At 47.5% G+C, this 17265-nt stretch overlaps 1 protein-coding gene across 2 annotated transcripts in view; it reads right to left on the bottom strand.

Moving 5' to 3' along the window:
- Window positions 1-16721, bottom strand: part of DPF3 (double PHD fingers 3) — a 279265-nt gene extending 262544 nt beyond the window's left edge. Inside the window, exon 1 of one of the 2 annotated variants that reach the window (XR_010123747.1) lies at window positions 16681-16721. Coding sequence is in view for 1 of the 2 variants with exons in the window: in XM_063651786.1 (XP_063507856.1) it covers window positions 16681-16712 (32 nt within the window). In the remaining variant the exon portion in view is untranslated. The remainder of the gene's footprint in view (window positions 1-16680) is intronic. The other variant, XM_063651786.1, reaches the window with a different exon arrangement.
- Window positions 16722-17265: the final 544 nt, after the last annotated feature.

Raw genomic sequence — 17265 nt, forward strand, 5'->3', positions numbered from 1 at the left:
CCAGGGCTGCCGGCTCTGGGTTTTGGAGAGAGGTGGAGATGGTGTGGAGCTTTTATACTGTCCAGACCAGTTCCTCTGGGCAGCAAAGGAGGCACACACCCAGGACAACGTTGGGCAATAAAGATTATTCCATCAGATGGGAGCGGGAGTGCCTTTTGTTCTGTATTTCTCAGGAAACAACACATTCCAAGCAGGTAAGGGATGAGAACAAATGACCAGCAGGATGGGGACTGATAGTATTGGGTCCTCTTCATTCAGCAGATTATAAAATAATAAAACAAGCATCCTATTGCTCCAAGGATAGCAAGAGCTAGCAAGGTCTCAAAAAGGTTTCAGAATTCAGACTCACAAGCCAGGCAGCCTCCATCTCTCCTCTGACACTCGCTGGGATCTTCAGCCCCTGAGATGACAAACAATGTCCCCCTGGTATGCTCTGGACTGAGGAACTATGAGAACTTCCTAAATCTCATAAAACTCTATAGATTAGCATTCATCCCTGCTACCCTGTGCATAAGTGACCTAAAATTGAACGGTCCGAACCTGTTTCCCATCCCCCAGAGACAGAGACATTTAATTAGATAAAATGAGGACAGAATATGTATAAGTATCTGTTATACTCAGATGGCTGCCCAGAAAGAAAATGAGTGCCAGGAACCGGACAGCCCTGTGTCACCCTGTCCTGAACTGGAATTGAGGGAGACTTACCTTTGTGAGTAGTTTGCTAGTGCAATATGACCTCTCTGAGTTAACGAATATTTTTCTACAATTCGTCTCCTGCAGCCCATATTTGGCACACCATCAGCATTTTCACCGGCTTTCCATGTTGAAGGATGTCTTTCAGACCAGGATCTGAACTGAAACTTGACCCTGGGAGTCCGTGTCCACCTTGGGACTTCCTCTTCCTCCTTCAGGCCTCTCCATGGTGGTACCCTCTTCCAAAAAGCCCCCCAAACAGAATTATTTGGAGGACATACAAAAGTTACAATGATACACTGCTATCTCTATCTCTCTCAATACAAGAGAGAAAGGCCCCCACGTGAGCCCTAGGCCATCATTTTTGAAGGATGAATGAAGTTCATCCTTTTGAATGAAGTGATCTGCTATACTTGGTTGGGACACAGAGTCATAGGGAAAATCATTCTCTCTCTAGGCATTGATACTGGGAAAGTATACAAAAGGCATTCTCTCAAAGAAGATGTATCCGAAAACAGTGACTGGACTAAAGCTCCATGGAACAGACAGTAGATGTTCACCAGATCCTAGCCTTGGGTTTAAACCATTACAGTGCTTTGCATCTTCTGGTCTTCTCTATCTTAAAAATTCAAAAGAAAAAAGAGTCCTCCAGTATAAATAAAGCTAAAGGAAATCCCACACACAGCTAAGCATAGAGGAGGCACTGAATAAAAATGAAGTTGATTTATCAGTGGCTATCCATAAGCCAGAGGTTACTTACTCCCCTGAAAGAAAGCAAAGCAAAAAGGTTTATCTTTACTTCTCAAGACCAAAGGAAGAAAGCCAAGCTTTTTAAAGTGACCAAGAAACAAGAGGCTAGAATGAGCGAGGCTGCCACATGTCATAAATGCACATCCTACATGCAAGCAAGGCCAAACCTGCATCTGTTTCCCAACTCCTGAAACTGAAGGCTCTTTGGGGAGGAATTCTGCCTTTTTCATACTCCTGCCGTGAAGGTAGAGAATGAGAAATGTATCAACTTTCTAGAGTGCTAAAAGCAAACCTGGGCAGCAGAGCAGGGTATCTGCCTGCAGGCTTCACTCACTCAACTGTTCCCACATGTTTCCCACATGCCTGCTAGGCTAGGTCCTTGGGATAGAAAGGCACATGTGGCCAGGCATGGTGGCTCATGCCTGTAATCCCAGCACTTTGGGAGGCCAAGGCAGGTGGATCACTGGAGGTCAGGAGTTCGAGACCAGCCTGGCCAACATGGTGAAACCCCATCTCTACTAAAAATACAAAATTAGCTGGGTATGGTGGTGTGCGCCTGTTGTCCCAGCTACTCAGGAGGCCGAGATAGGAGAATCGCTTGAACGTGGGAGGTGGAGATTGCAGTGAGCCGCACCACTGCACTCCAGCCTGGGTGAGACAGAGAGAGATTCCATCTCCAAAAAAGAAAAGAAAGGCATATGTGGCTACTGTCCCTGGCTTCCATGCCCTTACTGCTAACTAACTCCTGTCAATTATTTCAGTGACTGAAGAAAAGAGTACGCTCGGGACTGCATGGCCCAGGGCAGGTGTGGCCAATTCTACCTGAGGGTCAGCAAGGGCTCCACCAGGGAGAGGAGCCACTTAAACCACCTGGAAGATGAGTAGACAGACATACATCAAATGTACCCAGGGACAGGGTGGAAGTGGAGGACAATCAAACCGCCTGCCCAGAGGAACCACAAGCAGTTTGCTCAGACACGAGGGGAATGTGTGACAGGAGCCGTCTCTCTGGGCAGGGACACAGAGCATCCCCTCAGACTAACAAGTTCACACACATTTCTCACGCTGAGGTTCTTACCCTAGAGCCCATGGGCCTCCAGGGCATCCAGAGATGGGTTCTTCCAGGTCTGTGAACCCCATAAAACCATAGGCAGATGTTCACATCTATATGCTTTTTTTCTGGGGAGATGATCCACAACTTTCATAGGATTCTTGAAAGAGCCTGTGATTGCCAAAGAAAGGTGAAAAAGAAATACCCATCAAGACTGAGTAGCCTGCACACTAGACTGTGGTGTAGAATCCAGTTTCTCCCTGTCTGTCTCCTGCATATGGCTCAGTAACAGACATAGTAAGTTTTCAGAACTGGCGGAACTAAAGGGATGAGAAGAGCATTCCAGTATAAGGAAATGGAAAGAAATTACCATTGGCATCACCAAAACAAATACCTGTGTGTACTGTGTGCCAGGCTCTGGGCTAGACTTTAAAAACCAGTATCTCTTTCCATAAAGCCTCATGGAAGAGTGTCTTCTCAGCCTCCTGTTCCTGGAGTCAATATTGCAAATTGGAGTCCCTAAATGTGGATTCAAGTCACCCAGGGCAATTCACTGCAATCGCCAGATCAGGCTCAAACTTTAGTTGGCAGTTGCTTAGCAACGAGTAACCCTGAAGACACATCACCAAACCCAGATGCCAAAAAGGGTATTTTGTGGACAAGCTAGTTCTGAAACCAGCCCCTCATAAGTCTATCTGTCAGGCCTCCCTGGGGCTGTTGGGGTAAGGAGTAGACTTTGCAGCCAAAGGTAGGCTGAGAGGAGAAAGATAGAAAGGCATTGTTTTTTGTTTTTTCAGACACAGTCTCACTCTGTTGCCCAGGCTGGAGTGCAGTGACACAAACACGGCTCACTGCAGCCTCAACCTCTTGGGCTCGGGTGATCCTCCCACCTCAGCCTCCCAAATAACTGTGACTAAAGGCGCGTGCCACCACACCCAACTAGTTTTTCTATGGGATTTTGCCATGTTGCCCAGGCTGGCTCAAACTCCTGGGCTCAAGCGACCTGCCCACCTAGGCCTCCCAAATTGCTGGGATTACAAGTATGAGCCACTGCGCCCAGCTGGAAGGTGTTCTGCTGGTTGTATGTTTTCCCACCTCTGGGGAATAGGCAAGAGAACGGGAACTGAGGGTTAAAGGAGAAGGCAGCCTCCAGTGGAGAAGGCAATTGGTGCCTCTTCACTTCCTCTTTCAGATCGTACCTATGGTTACTATTCCAAGAAGTTGCTTAACAGATACCACCCACACCTAAAGATGCATAAAGCAGCAGAAAGACTTGACTGAACGTACATCCAGTCCTTCCCTAAAGCCATCATCCTCCTGCAGCTCCAAAAACCCCACTGAACTATGGAAGGCTGGGGTGAGCAGGATGACAGACCTCAAACTACTACTAACAGTGAAACTGGGGAAGCAGTTTTTAACCAACTCTCCAAGGCAACTCACTCCCTTACAGAGGCATGAAAGAGGCAAAGAGATCTCATTCTCTAAAATTCAGAGCTGTTGTTGTTGTTGTTGTTGTTGTTGTTTTTAACACAAAGCTCAGAAACTCCTTAAGCTAAGAGGCAGGTGAGACTGGGGTTCCCAAGACAAAGTTTCCAATCCAAACCATCACATAAGGCCAACACTGGGTATTCCCCCTGTGTCGATAGTGGAAAGCCTGAGAGGACGGCCTTCTTTGGAATCCACCATCCCTTCTCTTGAAAGTTCTTGGGGGTAGGAGGAAAAGGGACAAATAAATATATCAGTCTGGAGGCAATTCAGGAAGAACAAATGCGGAAGTCAAACAACAAATAAGGCAGATATAAATCCAAATAAAATATTAAAATCATTAAAGGGCTGCTGCTCCCTGAAGATTGGGCAAAATGAAGAGAGTTAATTAAAAGCAATCTCCATGCACTGCTGAGCCGGCCAGCCCTGATAAATCAAGAGCTGGGGCTGCTGTGGAGGGCAGGCAAGGGGCTTCAGGAGGGGGTGGGCCAGCTGGGGGAAGGAGGTCTGCCACTGAGACAGCTGTGATGGCAAATTGAACACAGTGACTTAAGTTTCATGTTTTATTAAATATTTTATGACCACTGAATAAAGTTATTCTTTGGAGAGGGAGAAAATGATGAGCTGGGTAAGTGAAGGGGGGGGAAGATAAGGATGAAGAGGTATTGTATGATTCAAAACATACTTAGGACTGTGATGTTGGCACCTCTGATATCGCCCCCAAAGGCCGAAGCTTTGGGGGTTTTTTTCTTTCTGCTTGATTTGCAAAGGTAGCTGTGTCTTCATCTTCTAAAATCTCTCTACAAAACTTGGGTTATGTTTATCTGGGGTACCAGGGAAGGCAGTGCAGAGTCAGGGAAAGTAATGAAGAGGAAGAGAAGACAGAAAAGATCCTCAAAATTGTCATTGCTGATCAAAGCCAGACTTTAACACAAAACTAAAAGGTCAGCAGAAATGGTGGGAACTCTTTTTTCTTTCTTTACTTCTTTCCTTCTCCCTTTTTTCTGCAGCTAGTTTTTGTGTTTAAAATGAAAAAGAGCTCCAAATTTTGGGGTTCAATCTAAGTCAAAAGCCAGCTATTTCAGAAGTGTTAGAACAGGCCCTTCTCTATTCTAAGGGGAAACCCTCCAGTTCTTCCTTGATGAAAATATAATCAAGAGAAATGATTGGGGGAAAGTGTTTTTTTCTCCTCCATAGAACTGGGATTGGAAGGGGAGTGTGTGCATGGGGAAACATAAGGAATTATGCATTTGGATATGCATTTTAATTAGGTGGACAGAAGCAGCCGCCTGTTAATTTTTCTTGCTTGTTTCCACTTAGCATTCATCACAGGCAGAACCACCATAGAGCGCTCCCACGATAATAGATGGTTCTGCATTGGCTAAGTCCTCAGGGAAAATAATTAGCAGGAGAGAATATATTCTCTCCACTCCCACTGCCCCAGCCACCCTCCCCTCCCCTATCACCAGCACCACGTTGCCTCCCCTCTCCCCACCCCCCTTACCTATAGTGGTTTTCCTAGGAAAAGCCGAGGGCAGCAGTCAGCCTCCTGGTTTGCTAGCACTTACTTTGCCCTGCCAAAAAACAAGGGTCTAGGAGAAGAAACAGACAGATCAGAAGTCTCTATTGGAGTGGAAGCTCCTCGATGTAGGGAGGGAGGCAGGCAGCTGTGCTGATTAGTTCTCAGGGGCAGGCAGGCAATCCGTGTTGGTTGCAGGATGAAGGAACTCCAAAGAGGATGAGACAGTTCTCGTTGTGCTCAACTGGCAGCCAAAGATGTATCGAGAGTTGCTGGTTGAGGACAGCAGGAGTAGGGATGATATTTTTTGCTTCATTTGCTCTTGTAAAGGAAAGTTGCAGGGCCAAGTGCAGTGGTTTTCACCTGCAATCCCAGCATTTTGGGAGGCTGAGGTAAGAGGATCACTTGAGGCCAGAAGTTCGAGACCAGCCTAGGCAGCACAGTGAGACCCCCATCTCTATAAACAATTTAAAAATTAAGTGTGGCAGTACACACCTGTAGTCCCAGCTACTTGGGGAGCTGAAGTGGGAGATCACTTGAGTCAAGGAGTTTGAGGCCACAGTGAGCTGTGATGGCACCACTGCACTCCAGCCTGGGTGACAGAGTGATCACACTACTGCACTCCAGCCTGGGTGACAGAGTGAGACCCTATCTCCAAAAAATATATAAGAGGAAAGAAAATAAAGAAAGTTGTAGCTTTGCAGCAAGATTGAACCTGAACCATTTCTGAGGCTGGCAACCAAGACATGTGTGTAACTCTGAGATCTGACCCCACCGCAGTGCTCTCTGGTCTACTTTTCTATAAAGAATCTGGCCCGGCATGGTGGCTTACGCCTGTAATCCCAGCACTTGGGGAGGCCCAGGTGGGCAGATCACTTGAGGTCAGGAGATCGAGACCAGCCTGGCCAACATGGTTAAAACCCAATCTCTACTGAAAATACAAAAATTAGCTGGGTGTGGTGGCATGTGCCTTTAATCTCAGCTACTCCTGTGGCTGAAGTACAAGATCACTTGAACCTGGGAGGCGGAGGTTGCAGTGAGCCAAGATCATGCCACTGCACTCCAGCCTAGACGACAGAGCAAGACTCTGTCTCAAAAAAAAAAAAAAGAAAAGAAAAAGGGAAAGAATCCATTCTTGCCACTGACCTCCAATGCCAACAGCTCACCCTCCTTATTCACAAGCGGATCTAAGCCCCTGCCCCGCCTCCACTTCTTCTCTCTCCCTCAGTTATCTCAGTTGAAGGAGGAGCCAGAGACCAGGCAAGTACCAAAGGCCCAAGTTCCCAGAAGAGCGCCCCACTCTACCCACCGCGCTTCTGCTTCCTCTGGTTTGGTGGGTGAACTCAGGTCAGGGCTATGACCGGAAATGAAATGAGGGTTTCCCCTGAGCTCACATTCTCACTTATTTCAAACCCAGACAATAGGAAAATCCCACGGTGATCCCAGGGCTATTTACACATGCCTGAATGAGTAGACCTTGCATTTCCTGAGAAACAATGATTAGATGTGATGGGTAATGCCAGAAACATTTATTTTTCTTTTAATATTTAAAATAATGTTTAATATAGTAGGTATTATTGACTCTCTGAGGAGGCCATGGTCAGCTACAGGAAACTTTTTAGTTCTCATAGTAACACCTCACATTTGCACTTTCCACCTTCTGAAATGTTTCCACATCCATTATTTCATGTGGGCTGCTGCAGGGAAGCCAGGCTGGGGGCAGCGGAAGGCAGGAGAAGGGAGACACAAGCTCTCCTGGCTGTTTGGAAGCATGGGCCTGACTTGCTAACTCCTGCCCCCCAAGCTATCCTGTCATCACCATGCTTCCACCCACCTCCTGTTGTCAGACATCACATCTCCATACACCTAGGAAGCCTTCACTCCAAGCCTCACCAGGTAACTGCTAGTGCTACAGCCCCTGGAACTGCCTCAAACCCAAACCCTGACCCCCACAAGGAGTCCCTGCCCTCAAAGGAAGGGGGATATAGGCTGGGCGCGGTGGCTCACACCTGTAATCCCAGCACTTTGGGAGGCCAAGGCGGGGTGATCACGAGGTCAGGAGCTCGAGACCGTCCTGGCTAACACAGTGAAACCCCGTCTCTACTAAAAATACAAATATATATATATATATTAGCCAGGCGTAATGGCGGGCGCCTGCAGTCCCAGCTACTCAGGAGGATGAGGCCGGGGAATGGGGAATGGCGTGAACCCGGGAGGCGGAGCTTGCAGTGAGCCGAGATCGCGCCACTGCACTCCAGCCTGGGCGACAGAGCGAGACTCTGTCTCAAAAAAAACAAAAAAAAAAACAGGAAGGGGGACATGAGGGGAAGGCAATCCCTGTGGCTGGGGATGGGAGAATTGTGTCTCTGGGTTCCTAGTTCCCAGTGTGTTTATCCCAAAACGCAACGGACTGCCAATGGAGGGAGAGGCAGAGAGGTTGAATTCTGTAATACTATTAGGTTTGGTTTTTTTGTTTGTTTAGTTTATAAGGTGGAGAATGCCTATATTATCTAGAAATGTAGCCGCTAATTTTTTGGGGTTTTTTTGGTTTTTTTGTTTGTTTTTTGAGATAAGGTCTTGCTCTGTCACCCAGGCTGGAGTACATGGAGTACACAGTAGCCCGATCACAGCTCACTGCAGCCTCAACCTCCTGGGCTCAAGCCATCTTCCTGCCTTAGCCTCCCGAGTAGCTAGGACCACAGGTGTACACCAGCACACCCGGCTTTCTTTTTTATTTTTTGTAGTGACAGGGTCTCATGATATGCCCAGGCTGGTCTTGAATGCCTGAGCTCAAGGGATCCTCCTGCCTCAGCCTCCCAAAGTGCTAAGATTACAGGCATGAGCCTAGCCTAGTCCCTAGATTTTACAGTCCAAAAATGAAGGAGACCTAGGCATAGTGAAAACCCAAAAGAAATGAAAATGGGGACTCAAACAGATACTTGTATGCCAATGTTCATGGCAGCATTATTCAAACAGCCAAAAGGTGAAACAACCCAAATGCCCATCAGCAGTTAAATGGGTAAACAAAAAGTGGGCTATCCATACAATGGCCATAGAAAGGAATCAAGTTCTGACTATGCTACAACACGGATGAACAAACATGGAAGACATTATGCTAAGTGAAATAAGCCAGACACAGAAGAACAAATATTGTATGTTTCCCCTTATATGGGGTGCTAAAAATGCAGAATGGTGGTTCCCAGGGATGGTAGGACGCAGGGGATGGAAAAGTATTGTTTAACGCATACAAAATTTATCTCTGGGATGATGAAAAGGGTCTGGGCAGCTGGGCGCGGTGGCTCATGCCTATAATCCCAGCACTTTGGGAAGCTGAGGCGGGTGGATCATCTGAGGTCAGGAGTTTGAGACCAGCCTGGCCAACATGGTGAAACGCTGTCTCTACTAAAAATACAAAAATTAGCCAGGTGTGATGGCGCATGCCTGTAGTCCCAGCTACTCAGGAGACTGAGACAAGAGAATCACTTGAACCTGGGAGGCGGAGGTTGCAGTGAGCCAAGATCGCATCACTGCACTCCAGCCTGGGTGACAGAGAGAGACTTCATCTAAAAAAAGAAAGAAAAGGGCCTGGAAACTGATGGTGGTGATGGTTGCACAAGGTGGGAGGATCACTTGGGGCCAGGATTTCAAGACCAGTCTGAGCAACATAGCAAGACCTCCATCTCTACTAAAGATTAAAAATAAACGTACTTAATGCTACTGAATTGCACACTTTAAAATGGCTAAAATGGTACACTGTATGTTATGTATATTTTAGCACAATAAAGAAAAATTGAGGGAATGCCTCTCTCTGCTGTAGGTCAGGGTGACAATTTGTTTTCTCTTTAAAGTCTCAGAATTTACACACCAGCTCCTGTGTAGACTCTGATGGGTTCTGCAACCTCCTCCGCCTTCTCTTTATGCTTGCAAAAAAACTGCCATGGAAGCTTTCCACCAAAGAAAAGCCTGAAAATAATGTCCCCAATGAAATCTGAGATGTTCTGGAGACATGTCATTGAAGGGGTGGCATGAAGTCCAGTCTAGTCTTGGCTAATACCCACTCAGGTAGGGGCTAGTTCCACACAACTGCTGGGCACCTCCATTTCCTCAGCAGTAACACAGGTATGCTAGAGGAAGTTCAATGAGACATCAGTACAGGTCCACTTGCTTTAGTTCACTAAACATCCAGGTACCTGTGGCTCCCCAAATTAAAATAAAATAAGCACTTTGTTTTCAGATTAATTGGGATAGGTGCCATGGTAGAGGAGAAGGCCAGAAAGATCATGGACAAATAAAATCCAGACCAGAGGACGGGCTAGAAAATTGGTTACCCTTCTGCCTCCAAACACACACACACACACACAAAAGAAAGCAAAATACAAATGTTCTCAGTGATTCCAGTCTTTTAACCACCAAAAACTGAGTGCTTATCCACATCAAAATAGGCCAATTGGTCTTCAAGTTCCTCATTCTCATCAGCTTCTGGATGGGATGCTAGTGAGAAGAAAAGCACTGAAAAGGAAGAGCCAGAGGAAAAGCCCACATTCTAAATGGCCCACCACCTGGTCCTCAGCCTCAGACCCTGAGAAGGGATAGGAAGTTCCACCCAGGTTAGAACTCCAAGAAGGGAGCACCATGTAGCAAGACTGAACCAGAGAATAAGAAACTGTGGAAGTCTCCAGTCTTAAATGTTTTCTTTGGAGCCACACTTTAAAAATAAGAAAAAATCAGAACTCTGGCCCCTAACTGTCCTCTCTGTCCTAATCCACCATAATAAGAGCCAGAAAGTTGTTGGCTTGAAAGGAATTTGGGGAATCAAAGTACATCACCATCATAAAGACAAGGAATATGCGGCTCAAAGAAGTTCTGTGTCCCAGATCACAAGCTAGTTGCCTGTAGCTCTGGAAGCAGAGCTCAAGGCTTGGGATTCCTCTCCCAGGGCTTTTTCTCCTCCATTACTCTGAAGTCACTAAGGCTACAAAAAATCAGCCACTGGTGAGAAGTGAACATGGAAGAGGAAAAGAGGTTGAGACAGGTTTCATCAATAGCAGGTGAAAGTGTGAGGATGGGAAAAACTTTCTGGTGGAGCTTCCAATTGTAGATCATTCAAACAGCAGATTTTCAAGGTGAATAACAACAACTAAAAAAAAACCTTTTATCAGCAACCTGAGATGATCACAGTCCCCAGATTCAGAGAGGGAAGAGAGGGTGCAAAGAGGGGATTAGACATGTGCCAGCATTGTTATGCAGGCTCAGAACTGAGGCCTGGCTGGTGAGGACTCAATGTGGGCTATTTGAACCCCATTATTAGGAGCTCTGAGCCTAATCCTCTCACCCCTCCCTGCTTCCACACATTGCCCCTAAATTGTAACCTCCTCAGGGATTCTCTCCCTTCCCTTGCCACTGCCTGCCACACTAATATTCACAAACACACAGCCTAGAAATTCTCCAGTCTGCTCCTGTTCCCTCTGCCCCACCAACACCTCCTAACCACTGCTTTTAAAACTCTAATGCAAATCACAGGCTTCAAAAACCTTCCCTCAGTGACAGTTTTACGATGCTAGCTCCGTTCATCCATATGGTTTGACAGACTGTGAAACATCAGTAACCGGACCAATAAGAAAAACAAATTACAAAAACACTACAACACCTCATCTCTCCCCAGTCACTCAAACAACTAGAAAACTTTGGAATTTGCAATGGATCACAATATCAGTCTCTCTTGCAGTTCAACAACAATCTTTGCAGAGTTCCAGACCACACAGTGGTTTTACCCACTCCTCCATCCTCCCCCTACCCAAGGCTACTCTCCATCTTTCCTTGTTAAATACCTTCATATTTAAAGACTATTTAAAATTAGGGCCATGCTTACAAAATACCCCTGTTGGGTCGTAGCTGGGCAAAAAATATTTCAGTGGTTGTGGGATTTTTTTGGCCAGAGGTTTGCCACATTTGGCTAAATTTCTGTTTTCTAGTGACTTTCAAAACACTCAAAAACCACAAAAGTTACTTTGCAGAGGTTGGGATAATAAACAGGCCTGGATTCTGGTGCCTTTTTATGACCCAGCCCCCATCGCCACTACTGTCAGCATAGCTGCCTTAGAAAACTGAAACATCAGCCTCAGTTTCCATTCTTTTTCTGGTGCATGCTCAAAACAAAACATGCTGACCATGGCATTTTATTTTTGGCATTGATCTGAACAGATGGCTCTGAAATAGCTTTAGACATTATGGTCTTTCTCAGATGTATCCAAATTCCAGCTACCTGCATGATTCCAAAAAGAGGAGGATGAGAGGTCTCCAACTCAGCTGTCTCTGAATTCAAGCCCACCTTATGTGACTAAGCAGCTCCCATTCAACTGGCAGTCTTCAATGTCTCCCAGGAGGCCTGCAGGCCAGGCTATTTTCAGAGGTTTACCCTGTGACAATGCCTCCACTTGGGTTCTCGCAGACATTAATCTCTATCATAGGTGTCTCATCAAAAGCAGACATTTACCCACTGAAAAATAATGTGTGCTAATGAAGTTTGGAGAATTTAGGGCTTTTTAATAGTGGCAACCAGAAGCAGATGGAGAACAGGTTCTTGGGAATCTGTTGGCTTACAACGTCCGAGGGTCCTTTTTCATAAGAAGCTAAAACAATGTCCATAAAAGGCAGCAAGTTCACAAAGTCCCAGCCTCCATGCTGTCTACTTAGTACCTACCCACATCCCCCAACCCCAACAGAAAGAGGTAAGAGGAGATTAGAACCAGGAATGTGACCCCCACCCCTTCCCCTCTGATATCTAAACTGAGTGCCACAGCAAGAGTGAGGTCTGGCTTCTAACTTTCACATGCACAGAACCACTTTAGATTAGAATACACTAATACAGGTCATAGAAAGCACAAAGAGATCTAGATTTGAGGTTCATCCACACACATGACCTGCTGTTTGACTTGGCTAAGTAAGTTTATTTTCTTCTCCCAGAGTAGTGTTCTTAACAACAAAACAGGGACATAAACATATACCTCCAAGCAAGGTTAACTCCTTACAAAAGAAAGTTTCAATACAATCACATATATGTGTGTGTTCACAGTTATAAGCATGACAAAACAGTTTATTGGTTTCTTTATAAATAATTACTTAAGGTAAAGCCCTGTTGGTTTATATGGAATTTAATAATAATAATTTTTTTCCAAGTAGGCAATTATGATAATAGACATATATGTGTATAATCAAGTCTGGCAGAAGGTGGCAGACATTCTCAGTTAAATGCATACCAACCAAGATTTTGATAATACAAGAGTAAGTTGTTTAAAGTACTGATTGCAGATTTGGGGGAAGGTGGTTTATCTGAACTAGAATATTAAGATTCAAATTTATATTAAAAGCATTATGTGGCCAGACACAGTGGCTCACACCTATAATCCCGGCACTTTGGGAGGCCAAGGCAGGCAGATCACTTGAGGCCACGAGTTTGAGACCAGCTGGCCAAGATGGAGAAACCCCGTCTCCACTAAAAAACACAAAAATTAGCCAGGTATAGTGGTGTGCACCTGTAATCCCAGCTACTCTGGAGGCTAAGGCACAAGAATCATTTGAACCCAGGAGGCAGAGGTTGCAGTGAGCCAAGATCCTGCCACTGCAACCCAGCCTGGGCAACAGAGCAACACCCTGTCTCAAAAAATAATGATGATAATAATAATAATAATAAAAGCATTATGTTTCCCAGGTATGCAGAAATCAACCAGAATGTGACTAACCTACATGCAGGTCTTTATCAAATCCCTATTTATGTTACCTGCATGTGTTTACTTCACTACCTGGGCCTTATCTTGCTTGTATATGTAAGAAATGAGGGTAACTCTCATACATCTTTGCTCAGACAATGTAGCTGCTAAATTAAATAATATGTAATACACATTTACACATCATACATGTACACCAGTGCTTTTGAATTCTATTTGTCCAGATGTGACTGCTTGGTTGTGGGGGCCACCTGCCGTGTCCCGTTTGTGATCTGATCAGTGCAGGCGGCTCCTATTTCTGCCTCTAACACCCTGTTGGGCAGTAATAAGATGTTAAAGGCGACAACAGAGAGAAGCTGGGCTGTCAGCTTCAGAGAGGAAGGGGGTGAAGGGTACAACAAGGAAGAAAAAGAAAGGGAGTTGAGGGGAGATCAAAGACAGGCAGGAAGAAAGCCAAATTGCTAAGAGAGGAGATGTGGCTTCAGGAGCTTGGGACCCTAAGGAAAACCCCAAAGCAATGAGATTCAAAATTGTGCCATCCCATCACCCCAGCTAATTGAATTATTGAATGCCCCACGTGGAAAAAGCTAGTACAGTGAAAAATAGCCCATACTCAGTGTAGGCAGAGCCCTGCATAGGTGCTGCTGGAAATCTGAGCTTGTTTCTTCCCAACACATTAACTACCACCGCTTTATCCCCCCATCCTGAGGAAACCTTTGTGTGACCATTTTCTGTAGGGGACGTCGGTGGTGTTGGCTTTTTTTTTTTTTTTTTTTTTTTTGGAGGGAAGAGAGAGACTCAGAATGCACACAGAGAAAATGCTAATGTCGTTCAGCTCTGTTTCATTGTCAGGAGGGACACATGAGGATAAAAACATAACTCTCCAAACCATTCTCCCCGCTACCCCCTCCTCCCTGCACCACCACCATCCCTTCGGCTGGATGTGTCTCTGCACTTTGTTCTAATTTATCCCATGCATAATTTATTCACGTGTGTATTGTTTCCTGATCAGCAACTTTTAAAAACAAATGAAATATATAAGATGTTTTATTAAACTAGTTATTAAAAAAAAAAATAAAGGCAGATGGTGTCCCTCTTCCAATAACAACGTGTGTGCTCCTGCGTTAGGAGTTGTCAAAAACTGTCCAGGGTGTGAGAGGCTGGGCTGGTCAGTGGTATTGTTTACACCCCTTTACCCACAGGGAAAGGGTCTGGGAAGCAGAAAGGAATGGCTAATTATAAATGACCACGCAACTCCCACCTAGAAAAAGCAAGCAAGGGTGTTGTGTGTATGCTAGTGTGTGCATGTGTGTGGCGACACAATTACAAATACATCACATTGCAACTGTTTCTAATTATACAAAGTACAATTCAGAATTAATTCCACTAACCAGCCAGGATTCCGCCACCTTCTTTCCCGCGTCTGTCCCTTCCCCCACCCTACACAGACTCCCTCCCCAAACACGCACCCTACTGTGATCCAAAAAACCCTGGAGCGAGTAGGGGAACACAAGCTTAGAGATACTGCGCCCGCCCGCGCGAAAGCGGACTCCCGGGTGACTAGGGTACGGCTTTCCCAGTAGGAAACAAACCTGGTGCACATGTGAAATAGATTCTCTAACTTGAGTTTACCAGGTGGCATCAGCCTGACTATGTGATTTCGGCTGGAAATGGGGAAACTGCAAATCAGTTGTGGGTTCGGTAGAAACAGAATCAGCGGTGTTGCGGCGAAAGCAACCGGCAGCGAGGATGCGGCGAAGTTACGCCCATTTATTCTGCCATAAAACATTTTCTTTCTTGGGTGAAACGCTGTGGCGTTCAAGCGCAGTGTATCCGAGCTTCCGAGCCAGAACTGAAGCCAGGAGCTCCTATCTGATCAGCCTCAGCTTCCAACGTCCTCTTAACGGCAGCTTTCATATAAATATATTTGAAACCTGGGGCCTTCCTACTCCTTTCCCTATTGCTGGTGGGCGACGAGCTGGCGCAAACACGTCCGATTCTCCCTGTGCATTCCTTTGCGTTAGGAACCCCCCTAACCGTCCCTGGGAGCGAACCTGGTTTCCAACTCCAGGAGTGGCCAGGGGTGAAGACGAGAATGCGCTGAATTAAAAGAACCAGGGTCGACAGTGGCCGCGCACCAGGGAGAATTCGGCACGAACCGCCCCCTACCCGGCCCGCACCTCCCTCTCCCCCTTCGCCAGCGTCTTCGTCCGGGCGGGGAAGTCCCGGTCAAAGGGGTGCGGACCCCCAGCCCACCTTGGATACGGAGGGAGCCACCCTCTGCCGACATCACCCAATAGCACCCCTTTCAGAGCGATACTAGTTTTCCGAGGCCACCCCTGGCTCGGCGATCGCGAGCGGACTTGGCGGCTTAACAGTTCCACCGACTGGAAGGAAGGAAGGAAGGAAGGAAGGAAGGAAGCCAGGATGAAAAGGAGGAGGAAGGCAGGCAGGCAGAAATTGGCTGTTGGACCCGGGGCTGGCCCCCGCGAGTCCTCGCCCGGCCCGCCCCACTCTCCAGGATCTGGGCAAGCGCTCAAAGTCTCCCCGAGGCGGCCAGAGGCACCTGCCCCTCGCCCGGCCGGGAGCAGACGCTGCCCCATCGGGCCAGAAGCCCCAAAACCGCCTCTCCGCCTGCCTCAGCGCCTCACCCAGAGGTGGCGAGAACACCATTCATAAGACCTGCGGCTTCCCTGCCTCCAAATCCACCCCAAGTTAACCCGAGTCGTTAATCCACTAAAGCCAGCTCGCTCGCAAACACACGAGCAGACACACGCGTGATCGCCCGGAGCGCCTCCGAGATCCGGGGGCTGCCGGGGAAAGCCCGGGGCGACCACCTGGGCCCCAGCACGCCCGGGACCCGCTGCTTCCCCCGCGGTGCTCCCAACTCCGGAAGGTTTGCACAAACTCCCCGCGAACGATCGGAAGGCGAAGAGCGCCCTGCAAACTCCGGAGCCTCCGCGGTCCGTCCGCTGGACCCAGCGGACCCAGCGGCGGGGCGGGGGCCGAGGGCTCGGGGGCGCGGGGCTCGGCCAAGTGCACCGAGGCTGCCCCTGTCCGAAGCTCGCCCCCTGCCCAGCCGCCCCCGGAGCCGCGCTCCCTGCCCGCGAGGCGGGGGACTCCCGGGACCGCGCCGTCCCCGAGCTCCCGCGACCCCCCTGCTGTAGAGCGCTCGAGCGCCGGGCTTCTCCGCCTGCAACCCCTATCTCTGGCTCTCTCTGCAATTTAGCAGAACACAAATGTAACAATTTTCTTCTTGTTAATTGCATCTCCTGACATTTCTGCGCTTTGGGGGAAAAAAAGAAGATGAAGAAGTAAGAGCTGAAAGAAGAGAGAAGCCCCGCCGCGGCTGGAGGCGCCTGCAAGCGCAATGCACTGGCAGCGCTCGCCACGCAGAAGGCGCCTTTTTTTTCATATTGAAACCACGCGGAATATGTACATTTTTTAGTCTTACTTACGCTTTCAGGGGGTTGTGAATGACAGTCGCCATTTTGCTACAATGTAACAGAATATTGTCTGTCTCAGAGTTCTAAAGGTTCGCTCAGGGGAAGCGACAGGCCAATCACAGCGCGGGATACCGGCCCGCCGGCCAATCGGCGCGGCTGGTCGCTAGGTGGGCGGGGCCTGCGCGGTGGTAGTTATTAGGGGAGCTGTCAAAGCCCAGAGGTCACTCCCTTTTGTAGAGCCCGAGAGCCAGCAGGTCTTAAAGGGGCAGTACCGCGCTGGCAGTTCCTTTTCGGGCTGGGGAAAGTGGAGACGCACGGAAGAGTATTATAGTTTGGTTTAACTCCCTACTTTTCTAAATAACTGAAGAGAGTTTGCGCTCCTGGACAGAAATATTTAAATATTGCCAGCAAGCCACTGAATCCTATTTATTAGCTTTTGGCTTTGCGTATCAACATTTTTAATCCCCCAAAGTGTAAATCCCCGTGTTTCAGTGCGAAAGTTGGAAGCCTGCCGTTTCGTGTAACAAATTACTACGTGTGCTCTGCCGTTTGCTAATGCTCTGGGTCCTGCCGCTTTTTAATATTCTTATTCCCGAA

This window comes from Pongo pygmaeus, chromosome 15 (assembly GCF_028885625.2).
Source record: "Pongo pygmaeus isolate AG05252 chromosome 15, NHGRI_mPonPyg2-v2.0_pri, whole genome shotgun sequence".
Taxonomy (NCBI): Eukaryota; Metazoa; Chordata; class Mammalia; order Primates; family Hominidae; genus Pongo; species Pongo pygmaeus.